The 14533-nt window shown below is 48.4% G+C and overlaps 1 protein-coding gene across 4 annotated transcripts in view; it reads right to left on the bottom strand.

Annotated features, from left to right (window-relative positions):
• Positions 1–7119, bottom strand: part of HBS1L (HBS1 like translational GTPase) — a 118117-nt gene extending 110998 nt beyond the window's left edge. For 2 of the 4 annotated variants that reach the window (XM_038759944.1, XM_038759952.1), the window contains exon 1: positions 6882–7051. In XM_038759944.1, the coding sequence (XP_038615872.1) occupies positions 6882–6924 (43 nt within the window). In that variant the 5' untranslated portion in view covers positions 6925–7051. Of the gene's footprint in view, positions 1–6881 lie in introns of all 4 variants that reach the window. The other 2 variants (XM_038759961.1, XM_038759951.1) reach the window with 2 other exon arrangements.
• Between the last annotated feature and the right edge of the window lie 7414 nt (positions 7120–14533).

Genomic DNA, 14533 nt, shown 5'->3' with positions numbered 1-14533 from the left:
TCAAATCCCAACCCAGCCACTTGTCAGCTGTGTGACCTTGGGCAAGCCACTTAACTTCTCTGGGCCTCAGTTACCACCTCTGTGAAATGGGGATTAAGACTGTGAGCCTCACGTGGGACAACATGATTACCCTGTATCTCCCCCAGCACTTAGAACAGTGCTTTGCACATAGTACGCTCTTAACAAATGCCATCATTATTATTATTCTTCTCTGTGCCTCTGTGACCTCATCTGTAAAATGGGGATGAATACTTGGAGCCCCACATGGGACAGCCTGATTACCACATATTTCCCCCAACGCTTAGAACATGCTTGGCATACAGTAAGCGCTTAACAAATGCCATCATTATCATTACTATTCTCTGTGCCTCAGTGACCTCATCTGTGAAATGGGAATGAAGACTGGGAGCCCCACATGGGACAGCCTATTTCCCCAAGCACTTAGAACAGTGCTTGGCACATAGTAAGCCCTTAACAAATACCATTATTATTGTTATTATTATTATTCTCTGGGCCTCGGTGACCTCATCTGTAAAGTGGGGATGAAGACCGGGAGCCCCACGTGGGATAGCCTGATTACCTTGTATTTCCCCCAGTGCTTAAAACAGTGCTTGGCACATAGTAAGTGCTTAACAAATGCCATCATTATTATTATTATTCTCAGTGCCTCAGTTACCTCACCTGTAAAATGGGGATGAAGACTGTGAGCCCCACGTGGGACAATCTGATCACATTGTATCTCTCCCAGCGCTCAGAACGGTGCCTGGCACATAGTAAGCGCTTAACAAACACCACCATTATTATTAAATACCGTAATTACTATGGGGGGGGGGGCTGCCAGTCACGTGACAAATGCTTAGAACAGTGCTTTGCACATAGTAAGTGCTTAACAAATGCCATCATTATTATTATTATTAACGGGGGAGGTCACGTGACCGCCGGGTGGCGAGGGGACTCGGCGTCCAGTAAATACGGCAGCGCTCCCCTCCACGTGGTCGCCCGCCCTCCATCTTCGGGAGCCGCAGAGGGGGGAGAAGGGGACAGACATCCCCGTCCTCCTTCTTCTCAATAATTAATAATAACAATAATAATAATGTTGGCATTTGTTAAGCGCTTGCTATGTGCGAAGCACTGCTCTAAACGCTGGGGGGGAATACATGGTGATCAGGTTGTCCCACGTGGGGCTCACAGTCTTCATCCCCATTTTCCAGATGAGGTCACTGAGGCCCAGAGAAGTGACTTGCCCCAGGTCACCCAGCGGGCAAGTGGCTGAGCCGGGGCTCGAACCCATGACCTCTGACTCCCAAGCCTGTGCTCTTTCCACTGAGCCACGCTGCTTCTCCAATAATAATAATGGCATTTGTTGAGCGCTTATGTGCAAAGCACTGTTCTAAGCGCTGGGGAGGACACAAGGTGAACAGGTTGTCCCACGTGCGGCTCACAGTCTTAATCCCCATTTTACAGATGAGGGGAACTGAGGCCCAAAAAAGTCAAGTGACTTAATAATAACAATGGCTTCTGTTAGGCGCTTACTATGTGCCAAGCACTGTTCTAAGCGCTGGGTGGGGGGAAATACAAGATAATCAGGTTGTCCCACGCGGGGCTCAGTCTTAATCCCCATTTTACAGATGAGGGAGCTGAGGCCCAGAGAAGTGACTTAATAATAATAATGGCTTTTGTTAAGTGCTTACTATGTGTGAAGCACTGTTCTAAGCACTGGGGAGGATACAAGGTGATCAGGTTGTCCCACGTGGGGCTCACAGTCTTAATCCCCATTTTACAGACGAGGTAACTGAGGCCCAGGGAAGTCAAGTGACTTAGTAATAGCAATGGCTTTCGTTGGGCACTTACTATGTGCGAAGCACTGTTCTAAGCGCTGGGGGGGGGAGATACAAGATAATCAGGTTGTCCCACAGGGGGCTCACAGTCTTAATCCCCATTTTCCAGATGAGGGAACTGAGGCTCAGAGAAGTCAAGTGGCTTAATAATAACAATGGCTTTTTTTAGGCGCTTACTATGTGCGAAGCACTGATCTAAACGCTGGGAGGGGAGATATAAGGTGATCAGGTTGTACCACGTGGGGCTCACAGACTTAATCCCCATCTTCCAGATGAGGGAACTGAGGCTCAGAGAAGTCAAGTGACTTAATAATAACAATGGCTTTTGTTAGGCGCTTACTATGTGCAAAGCACTGATCTAAACGCTGGGAGGGGAGATACAAGGTGATCAGGTTGTACCACGTGGGGCTCACAGACTTAATCCCCATTTTCCAGATGAGGGGAACTGAGGCCCAGAGGAGTTAAGTGACTTAATAGTAATAACGGCTTTTGTTAGGCGCTTACTATGTGCAAAGCATTGTTCTAGGAGCTGGGTTGGGAGAATACAAGATAATCACACTGTCCCACGAGGGGCTCACAGTCTTAATCCCCATTTTACAGATGAGGGAACTGAGGCCCAGAGAAGTGACTTAATAGTAATAATGGCTTTTGTTAAGCGCTTACTACGTGCAAAGCACTGTTCTAAGCGCTGGGTGGGGGGAATACAAGATAATCAGGTTGTCCCACATGGGGCTCACAGTCTTAATCCCCATTTTCCAGATGAGCGAACTGAGGCCCAGAGAAGCCAAGTGACTTAATAACAACAATGGCTTTTGTTAGGTGCTTACTATGTGCGAAGCACTGATCTAAATGCTGGGGGGGGGGGGGGGGGGCGGGGATACAAGGTGATCAGGTTGTCCCACACGGGGCTCACAGTCCTAATCCCCATTTTCCAGATGAGGGAACTGAGGCCCAGAGAAGTGAAGTGACTTAATAATAACAACGGCTTTGTTAGGCGCTTACTATGTGCAAAGCACTGTTCTAAGCACTGCAGGAGGGGCTGGATACAAGGTGATGAGGTTGTCCCATGAGGGGCTCACAGTCTTCATCCCCATTTTCCAGATGAGGGGACTGAGGCCCAGAGAAGTGAAGTGACTTGCCCAAAGTCACACGGCTGACACCCTTCTAGACTGTGAGCCCACTGTTGGGTAGGGACCATCTATGTCGCCAACTTGTCCTTCCCAAGCGCTTAGTCCAGTGCTGTGCACCCAGTAAGCGCTCAAGAAATACAATTGAATGAATGAATGAATAGAAGGGACTTGTACTTCCCACTTGTCCTTCCCAAGCGCTTAGTCCAGTGTCGTGCACCCAGTAAGTGCTCACTAAATACGATTGAATGAATGAATGAATAGAAGGGACTTGTACTTCCCACTTGTCCTTCCCAAGCGCTTAGTCCAGTGCTGTGCACCCAGTAAGCGCTCACTAAATACGATTGAATGAATGAATGAATACAATAGAAGGACAAGCGCTTAGTCCAGTGCAGTGCACACAGTAAGCGCTCAATAAATACGATTGAAGGGACTTGTCCTTCCCAAGCGCTTAGTACGGTACCGTGCACCCAGTAAGCGCTCACTAAATAGGAGTGAATGAATGAATGAGTAAAGGGCCTTGTCCTTCCCAAGCGCTCAGTCCGGTGCCGTGCACCCAGGAGGCGCTCACTAAATAGGAGTGAATGAATGAATGAATGAGTAGAAGGGCCTTGTCCTTAGAGAAGCAGCGTGGCTTAGTGGAAAGAGCCCGGGCTTTGGAGTCAGAGGTCATGGGTTCAAATCCCGGCTCCGCCAATTGTCAGCTGTGCGACCTTGGGCAAGTCACTTAACTTCTCTGGGCCTCAGTTACCTCATCTGTAAAATGGGGATCAGAGAAGCAGCACGGCCCAGTGGAAAGAGGACGGGCTTTGGAGTCAGAGGTCATGGGTTTGAATCCCGGCCCCACCACAAGTCTGCTGTGTGACCTTGGGCAAGTCACTTAACTTCTCTGAGCCTCAGTTACCTCATCTGTAAAAATGGGGATTAAGACTGTGAGTCCCACGTGGGACAACCTGATCACATTGTATCCCCCCAGCGCTTAGAACAGTGCTTTGCACATAGTAAGCACTTAACAAATGCCATCATTATTATTATTGTTGTCCTTCCCAAGCACTCAGTCCGGTGCCGTGCACCCAGGAGGCGCTCACTAAATAGGAGTGAAGGAATGAATGAATGAGTAGAAGGGCCTTGTCCTTCCCAAGCCCTCAGTCCGGTGCCGTGCACCCAGGAGGCGCTCACTAAGTAGGAGTGAAGGAATGAATGAATGAGTAGAAGGGCCTTGTCCTTCCCAAGTGCTCGGCCCGGTGCCGTGCACCCAGGAGGCGCTCAGTAAATAGGAGTGAGTGAATGAATGAATGAGTAGAAGGGCCTTGTGTGGAGGCGCTCACTAAACAGGAGTGAATGAATGAATGAGTAGAAGGGCCTTGTATGGAGGCGCTCACCAAATAGGAGTGAAGGAATGAATGAATGAGTAGAAGGACCTTGTGTGGAGGTGCTCACCAAATAGGAGTGAAGGAATGAATGAATGAGTAGAAGGGCCTTGTCCTTCCCCAGCACTCAGTCCGGTGCCGCGCACCCAAGAGGTGCTCACTAAATAGGAGTGAAGGAATGAATGACTAGAAGGGCCTTGCCCTTCCCAAGCGCTTAGTACGGTGCCGTCCACACAGTAAGCGCTCACTAAATACGAGTGAATGAATGAATGAGTAGGAGGGCCTTGTCCTTCCCAAGCGCTCAGTCCGGTGCCGTGCACCCAGGAGGCGCTCACTAAATAGGAGTGAAGGAATGAATGAATGAGTAGAAGGGCCTTGTGTGGAGGCGCTCACCAAATGGGGTGAAGGAATGAATGAATGAGTAGAAGAGCCTTGTGCAGAGACGCTCACTAAATAGGAGTGAAGGAATGAATGAGTAGAAGGGCCTTGTGTGGAGGCGCTCACTAAATAGGAGTGAAGGAATGAATGAATGAGTAGAAGGGCCTTGTGTGGAGGCGCTCACCAAATAGGAGTGAAGGAATGAATGAATGAGTAGAAGGGCCTTGTGCAGAGGCGCTCACTAAATAGGAGTGAAGAAATGAATGAATGAATGAGTAGAAGGGCCTTGTCCTTCCCCAGTGCTCGGCCCGGTGCCGTGCACCCAGGAGGCGCTCACTAAATAGGAGTGAATGAATGAATGAATGACTAGAAGGGCCTTGTCCTTCCCAAGCGCTTAGTAGGGTGCCGTCCACACAGTAAGCGCTCAGTAAATACGAATGAATGAATGAATAGAAGGGCCTTGTCCTTCCCCAGCACTCGGTCCGGTGCTGTGCACCCAGGAGGGGTTCAGTAAATAGGAGTGAATGAATGAATGACTAGAAGGGCCTTGTCCTTCCCAAGCGCTCAGTCCGGTGCCATGCACGCAGGAGGCGCTCACTAAATAGGAGTGAAGGAATGAATGAATGAGTAGAAGGGCCTTGTGTGGAGGTGCTCACCAAATAGGAGTGAAGGAATGAATGAATGAGTAGAAGGGCCTTGTGCGGAGGCGCTCACCAAATAGGAGTGAAGGAATGAATGAATGAGTAGAAGGGCCTTGTGAGGAGGTGCTCACTAAATAGGAGTGAAGGAGTGAATGAATGAGTAGAAGGGCCTTGTGTGGAGGCGCTCACCAAATAGGAGTGAAGGAATGAATGAATGAGTAGAAGGGCCTTGTGTGGAGGCGCTCACCAAATAGGAGTGAAGGAATGAATGAGTAGAAGGGCCTTGTGTGGAGGCGCTCACCAAATAGGAGTGAAGGAATGAATGAATGAGTAAAAGGGCCTTGTGTGGAGGCGCTCACTAAATAGGAGTGAAGGAATGAATGAATGACTAGAAGGCCCTTGTCCTTCCCCAGTGCTCCGTCTGGTGCCGCGCACCCAGGAGGCGCTCACTAAATAGGAGTGAAGGACTGAATGAATGAGTAGAAGGGCCTTATCCTTCCCAAGCGCTCGGCCCGGTGCCGTGCACCCAGGAGGCGCTCACTAAATAGGAGTGAAGGAGTGAATGAATGAGTAGAAGGGCCTTGTGTGGAGGCGCTCACCAAATAGGAGTGAAGGAATGAATGAATGAGTAGAAGGGCCTTGTGTGGAGGCGCTCACTAAATAGGAGTGAAGGAATGAATGAATGAGTAGAAGGGCCTTGTTCGGAGGCGCTCACCAAACAGGAGTGAAGGAATGAATGAATGAGTAGAAGGGCCTTGTGCGGAGGCGCTCACTAAATAGGAACGAAGAAATGAATGAATGAGTAGAAGGGCCTTGTGTGGAGGCGCTCACCAAATAGGAGTGAAGGAATGAATGAATGAGTAGAAGGGCCTTGTGTGGAGGCGCTCACCAAATAGGAGTGAATGAATGGATGAATGAGTAGAAGGGCCTTGTGTGGAGGCGCTCACCAAATAGGAGTGAAGGAATGACTGAATGAGTAGAAGGGCCTTGTGTGGAGGCGCTCACTAAATAGGAGTGAATGAATGAATGAGTAAAAGGGCCTTGTGTGGAAGCGCTCACTAAATAGGTGTGAAGGAATGAATGAGTAGAAGGGCCTTGTGTGGAGGCGCTCACTAAATAGGAGTGAAGGAATGAATGAATGAGTAGGAGGGCCTTGTGTGGAGGCGCTCACTAAATAGGAGCAAAGGAACGAATGAATGAGTAGAAGGGCCTTGTGTGGAGGCGCTCACCAAATAGGAGTGAAGGAATGAATGAATGAGTAGAAGGGCCTTGTTCGGAGGCGCTCACCAAACAGGAGTGAAGGAATGAATGAATGAGTAGAAGGGCCTTGTGTGGAGGCGCTCACTAAATAGGAGTGAAGGAACGAATGCGTGCTAAGCGCGGGCCGTGGCCCCCTTCTCCTCGTTGTGGTCGTCGTCGTCCTTCTCCCTCCGTCCCTCCCTCCGTCCCTCCCTCCCGTGAGAGGCTGAGGCGTCGTGAGGCGCGTCGCGGCTCCGGGCCTCGGCCCCCCTCCGCGGCCCCGTTTACCTTCGTCGTAGTTATACCCCCGCACGTTGCGGTGCCGGGCCATGATGGCGGCGGCGGTGGCGACGGTGGCGGCCCCCTTGCGCTCCCCTCAGTCCCCCGCTCACACGCGGCGGCAACGATGTTGTTGTTGTTGTCGTCGTCGCCGGCGGGCCCTGGCCGCCATCTTGGCTTCCGCCCGGCCTCTCCCGAGAGCGCTCCGCGCACGCGCGGCGGCGACGTGCCCTGCGTCCGCACCGTCACCCGCTACGCATGCGCCGCGTCCTCACGCGCCTTTCCCTCGTCCCCCCCCCCCCGGCACAATCGCCCAGTGCGCATGCGCGGCGTCCTCACACGCCTTTCGTCATCACCATCCATCGTATTTATCGAGCGCTCACTGCTTTTAGAGCACTGTACTAAGCGCTTGGGAAGTACAAATTGGCAACATATAGAGACAGTCCCTACCCAACAGTGGGCTCACAGTCTTTCCCCTCCTCCCTTCGAGTCCGCAAGGACCCCCACTGCGCAGGCGCGGCTTCCTCACCCACAGGGACCCCCCCCCACTGCGCAGGCGCGGCTTCCTCACCCGCCTTTCCCTCCTCCCTTGGCGTCCGCACGGACCCCCACTGCGCAGGCGCCGCTTCCTCACCCGCCGGGACCCCCCATCCCATGGCGCATGCGCAGCTCCCTCACAGGCCTTACCCTCCTCCCTCCGCACGGACCCCCCACTGCGCAGGCGCGGCTTGCTCACACGCCTTTCCCTCCTCCCCCCCGCGTCCGAACGGACCCCCACTGCGCAGGCGCGGCTTGCTCGCACGCCTTTCTTCCTCCCCCCGCGTCCGCAGAGATCCCCACTGCGCATGCGCGGCTTCCTCACACGCCTTACCCTCCTCCCACTGCGCAGGCGCGGCTCCCTCACAGGCGCCTTTCCCTCGTTCTCCCCCGGCCTGGCCGTGGGTCACGTGACCCCCCAAGCGGGCCACGCCCGCACGTAGACCGAACGCGGCGTTCATTCATTCATTCATTCATTCATTCATTCATTCATTCATTCATTCATTCACTCACTCATTCATTCATTCATTCAATCTTATTTATTGAGCGCTTACTGTGTGCAGAGCACTGTACTAAGCGCTTGGGAAGTACAAGTCAGCAACACATAGAGACAGTCCCTACCCAACAGTGGGCTCACAGTCTAGAAGGGGGAGACAGAGAACAAAACCAAACATATTAACAAAATAAAGTAAATAGAATAAATATGTGCAAATAAAATAAATAAATAAAATTCATTCATTCATTCGTATTTATTGTGGGTTTCCTGTGTGCAGAGCACTGCACTAAGCGCTTGGGAAGTCCAAGTCGGCAACAGAGACGGTCCCTACCCAACAGCGGGCTCACAGTCTAGAAGGGGGAGACAGGCAACAAAACAAAACATATTAGCAAAATAAAATAAATAGAATATGTACAAGTAAAATAAATAAATAGAATAATAAATATGTACAAACATATACATATATACAGGTGCTGTGGGGAGGGGAAGGAGGGGGTTCAGTCTGGGAAGGCCTCCTGGAGGGTGGGGATTAAGACTGGGAGCCCCACGTGGGATAACCCCATCACCTCCTAACCTCCCCAGCGCTTAGAACACTGCTTTGCACATAGCAAGCGCTCAACAAACGTCATTATTACATTAAATGCTGTAAAAAATATGTACAAATATATACAAGTGCTGTGGGGACGGGAAGGGGGTAGGGCAGAGGGAGGGAGGGGGTGATGGGGAGGGGAGGAGGAGGAGAGGAAAAGGGGGCGCTCAGTCTGGGAAGGCCTCCTGGAGGAGGTGAGCTCTCAGTAGGGCCTTGAAGGGAGGAAGAGAGCTGGTTTGGCGGATGTGCGGAGGGAGGGCATTCCGGGCCAGGGGGAGGACGTGGGCCGGGGGTCGATGGCGGGACAGGCGAGAACGAGGCCCGGTGAGGAGGTTAGCGACAGAGGAGCGGAGGGTGTGAGCTGGGCTGGAGAAGGAGAGGTGGGAGCGCTTAGTACAGTGCTCTGCACATAGTAAGCGCTCAATAAATACGATTGATGATGGGAGGTGAGGTAGGAGGGGGCGAGGGGATGGAGAGCTTTCCATTCCATTCCGTTCCATTCCATTCCATTCCATTCAGTTCAACTGTGAGCCCATTGTTGGACAGGGACCGTCACTATATGTTACCGACTTGTACTTTCCAACCGCTTAGTACAGTGCTCTGCACACAGTAAGCGCTCAATAAATACGATTGAATGAATTCCATTCCATTCAATTCGGTAGTATTTATTGAGCGCTTACTCTTCCTCCCTTCAAAAATCCCTAATAATAATAATAATAATAGCATTTATTAAGCACACACTATGTGCAAAGCACTGTTCTAAGTGTGGGGGAGGTTACAAGGTGATCAGGTTGTCCCACGGGGGGGCTCACAGTCTTAATCCCCATTTTACAGATGAGGGAACTGAGGCCCAGAGAAGTTAAGTGACTTGCCCAAAGTCACACAGCTGACAATTGGCGGAGCCTGGGTTTGAACCCATGACCTTCTGACTCCCTACTGAAGGTGCACCTCCTCCAAGAGGCCTTCCCAGACTAAGTCCCCTTTTCATCCATTCATTCATTCAATCGTATTTATTGAGTGCTTACTGTGTGCAGAGAACTGTACTTAAGCATTTGGAAAGTACAATTCAGCCATAGAAGGGTTTACAGTCTGGAATACTCATTCATTCATTCAATCATATTTATTGAGCGCTTACTGTGTGCAGAGCACTATACTAAGCACTTGGAAAGTACAATTCAGCAATAGAGACAATCCCTGCCCACACCGAGTTTACAGTCTGGTATGTGAAGAAGCAGCATGGAGTAGTGGCTAGAGCATCGGTTCTAATCCCTGGCTCTGCCACTTTTATGCTGTATGACCTTGGACAAATCACTTCACTTCTCTGTGCCTCAGTTACCTCCTCTGTAAAATGGGGATTGAGATTGTGAGCAATGGGGATTGTGACTGTGAGACCCACGTGGGTTAGGGATTTTATTACTCTATTTATTTATTTATTTTATTTGTAAATATTTATTCTATTTATTTTATTTTGTTAATATGTTTTGTTTTGTTCTCTGTCTCCCCCTTTTAGACTGTGAGCCCACTGTTGGGTAGGGACTGTCTCTATATGTTGCCATCTTGTACTTCCCAAGCGCTAAGTACAGTGCTCTGCACACAGTAAGCGCTCAATAAACACGATTGAATGAATGAATGAAAGTGTCCACCTCGGTTTACTTTTATCCAACCCAGTGCTTAGTACAGTGCCTGGCACATAGTACGAGCTTAACAAATACCATTATTACTATTATTAGTCCCACCTCGGTTTACTTTCATCCAACCCGGTGCTTTGTACAGTGCCTGGCACATAATAAGCGCTTAACAAATACCATTATTTTTGTTATTATTATTATTATTATTATTATCAATCGTATTTATTGAGCGCTTACTATGTGCAGAGCACTGTTATTATTATGATGTGATAAGTGCTTGATTCAGCATGGTACCAGTTTGGATGGAGAGGAAAGGAAAGGAAAGCCACTCTCCAAAAAAGCTTCTTCCCCACACATTCAAGTGTACCCATGTGTCCTCCATCCTTAAAAAAAACCTTCCCCCTGACTTTCCCGTCACTGTAGACAACACCACCATCCTCCCTGACTCACACGTTAGCAATCTTGGCATTATCCTTGATTCGTTTCCCTCATCCACCCCCACATTTTCAGTTTGTCACCATATCTTGTCAATTCTACCTTCGCAGCGTCTCGAGAATCCACCCCTTGCTCTCCTTCCAAGCGGATCAAAGCACTTACCACATCCCACCTCGACTACTTCAGCAGCCTCCTCGCTGACTATCCTGCCTCTGTTTTCTCCCCACTCCAATCCATACTCTGCTGCCTGGATCATATTTGTACATATTTTTTTACTCTATTTATTTATTTATTTAATTTATTTGTACATATCTATTCTATTTGTTTTATTTTGTTAGTATGTTTGGTTTTGTTCTCTGTCTCCCCCTTCTAGACTGTGAGCCCACTGTTGGGTAGGGACCGTCTCTATATGTTGCCAATTTGTACTTCCCAAGCGCTTAGTACAGTGCTCTGCACATAGCAAGTGCTCAGTAAATACGATTGATGGATCGTTTTTCTAAGAAAATTGTTCTGCTCCCATCTTCCCACTCCTCTAAAACCTCCAGTGGTTGCCCATCCGCCTCTTCATTGAACAGAAAATATTTACCATCTGCTTCAAGGCATTCAATCAGCTTTCACCCTCCTACTCCACCTCACTCATCTCCTATCAATCAATCAATCGTATTTATTAAGCGCTTACTGTGTGCAGAGCACTGTACTAAGCGCTTGGGAAGTACAACCCACTAACTTCATTCCTCTAATGCTAACTTACTCTCTGCCCCTTGATCTTATCTCCCTTGCTGCTGACCCCCTTGTCCTTGTCCTCTCTCTAGTCTGGAACTCCCTCCCTCTTCATATCAGACAGGACATCACTCTCCCCACCTTAAAAACCCTCTTAAAATTACATCTCAAAAAAAAAAAATCCCAGACTAACCTTTATTTCCCCTTTTCTATACCTTTGAATCCGGAACGCTTAATAATAATAATGATGGTATTTATTAAGCGCTTACTATGTGCAAAGCACTGGGGAGTTTACAAGGTGATCAGGTTGTCCCACGGGGGGATCGCAGTCTTCATCCCCGTTTTCCAGATGAGGTCACTGAGGCCCAGAGAAGTGAAGTGACTTGCCCAAAGTCACACAGCTGACAGTTGGAGGAGCCGGGATTTGAACCCATGACTTCTGACTCCAAAGCTCGGGCTCTTTCCACTGAGCCACGCTGCTGACATCATTCTCCCCCCTTTAAAAACCCTCTTAAAATTACACCTCAAAAAAAAAATTCCCAGACTAACCTTTATTTCCCCTTTTCTATACTTTTGAATCTGTAACACTTAATAATAATAATAGTCATCATCATCATCATCAATCATATTTATTGAGCGCTTACTGTGTGCAGAGCACTGTACTAAGCGCTTGGGAAGTACAAGTTGGCAACATATAGAGACAGTCCCTACCCAACAGTGGGCTCACAGTCTAAGAGGGGGAGACAAAACCAAACATACTAACAAAATAAAATAAATAGAATAGATATGTACAAGTAAAATAAATAAATAAATAATAATAGTGCTTTGCACATAGTTAGCACTTAATAAATGCCATTATTATTATTATTATTATTATTATTATTATTATTATTACTATGTGCAAATCACTGTTCTAAGTGCAGGGGAGGTCACAAGGTGATCAGGTTGTCCCACGGGGGGCTCACAGTCTTCATCCCCATTTTGCAGATGAGGGAACTGAGGCCCAGAGAAGTTCAGTGACTTGCCCAAAGTCACACAGCTGACAATTGGAGGAGCCGGGATTTGAACCCATGATCTCTGACTCCAAAGCCCATCCTCTTTCCACTGAGCCACGCTCCAAGGCCCATGCTCTTTCCACTGAGCCACGCTGCTTCTCTTAAGAACAAGCAAGAACAAATATCAAGCTTAAGAACTTGATATTTACCCCCAATCACACACACCAGCCACACAACACTTTTGAACATAATCATTTCCCCCATCTGTAATTTATTTTATTGTCTATCTCTGCCTCTAGACTAAAAACTCCTTGTGGGCAGGAATTGTGTTTACCAATTCTATTTCACTGTACTCCCAAGCTTCTAGTTCAATGCTCGATACACAGCCGGCACTCATTGAGTAAAATGAAGAAACGTAGGCACAGAGAAGTTAAATGACTTGTCCAAGGTCACACAGCGGGCAAATGGTAGAGCTGGGATTAGAACCCAGGACCTCTGACTCCCAGCCTCATGCTCTTTACACACATCTGCTGCTGCGAGCCACGAGAAGCAGTGTGGCTCGGTGGAAAGAGCGTAGGCTTGGGAGTCAGACATCATGCGTGGCTCAGTGGAAAGAGCGCGGGCTTGGGAGTCAGAGGGCATGGGTTCGAATCCCGCCTCCCCCACATGTCTGCTGTGTGACCTTGGGCAAGTCACTTCACTTCTCTGTGCCTGAGTTCCCTCATCTGTAAAATGGGGATTAAGACTGTGAGCCCCACGTGGGACAACCTCATCTCCTTGTGTTCCTCCCAGCGCTTAGAACAGTGCTTTGCACATAGTAAGTGCTTAACAAATACCAACACTATTATTATTATTATTATCATGGGTTCAGATCTCAGCTCTGCTGCTTGTCAGCTGGGTGACTTTGGGCAAGTCCCCTAACTTCTCTGTGCCTCAGTTACCTCATCTGTAAAATGGGGATTAAGACTGTGAGCCCCACATGGGACAACCTGATCACTTTGTATCCTTCCCAGTGCTTAAAACAGTGCTTCACACATAGTAAGTGCTTAACAAATGCCAAAATTATTATTATTATTATGTATTTAGGATTGATTTAATTATTCACTTGTGTTGATTCTCATACTTAATTATCAATTGTATTTTTGTCACTTTATCTCCATCTGTCTTTTCTGTTGGATTACAGATTTCTCCCTGGCAGAGATTGCCTTTTAGGCTTCTCTACAGCTCCAGGGAGCCAGTACAGTTCTTTAAACCCAATCAATGCTTAGTAAATACTCATGTTCATCATCACCATCAATCGTATTTATTGAGAGCTTACTGTGTGCAGAGCACTGTACTAAGCGCTTGGGAAGTACAAATTGGCAACATATAGAGACAGTCCCTACCCAACAGTGGGCTCACGGTCTAAAAGTCATGATGAATCACTTCTCTGACGGACTTGGGTTTTCCATTGGAGAGACTAGTGGGGCACGTGATTATAATAACACACTTGTGTACGTGGGTTGGCAAACGCGCGGTAGGTGTTCAGTGTTGCCACCCGAATTTGCGTTACGTGATGTGAATTACGTAGGGTATGATGCTTCTCGGTGATTTGATGTGATAGGAAGACAGTGCTCTGCACATAGTAAGCGCTCAATAAATACGATTGATGATGATATGAAGAATCAGCATGGTCTAGTGGATAGGGACTGGGCATCAGATAAAGCCTCATCTGTTCTCAACACCACCTTCTCTACTGAACTCAACTCACTCCCCATCCCTTCGTCGATCGCGTACCGCTAACACAACAGCCCTGGATCGCCTCCACACTCCGCACGAGCCGCAGAGAGCTGCCGGGGGAAATCTAGGTATCAGGCCGACTCGGTCCACTTCAACTTTTCCTGGTGTGCTTTAACTTTTCCCACTCCTCCGCCTGACAAAATTATTTCTCCATCCATCATCATCGTCATCAATCGTATTTATTGAGCGCTTACTACGTGCAGAGCACTGTACTGAGCGCTTGGGAAGTACAGATTGGCAACATATAGAGACGGTCCCTACCCAACAGTGGGCTCACAGTCTGAAAGGGGGAGACAGAGAACAAAACCAAACATACTAACAAGGTAAAATAAATAGAATAGATATGTACAAGTAAAATAAATAAATAAATAAGTAGAGTAATAAATATGTAGAAACATATATACATATATACAGGTGCTGTGGGGAAGGGAAGGAGGTAAGATGGGGGGGATGGAGAGGGGGACGAGGGGGAGAGGAAGGAA

Source organism: Tachyglossus aculeatus, chromosome 2 (assembly GCF_015852505.1).
Source record: "Tachyglossus aculeatus isolate mTacAcu1 chromosome 2, mTacAcu1.pri, whole genome shotgun sequence".
Lineage (NCBI taxonomy): Eukaryota > Metazoa > Chordata > Mammalia > Monotremata > Tachyglossidae > Tachyglossus > Tachyglossus aculeatus.
This window is presented reverse-complemented; position numbering and strand designations above follow the sequence as displayed.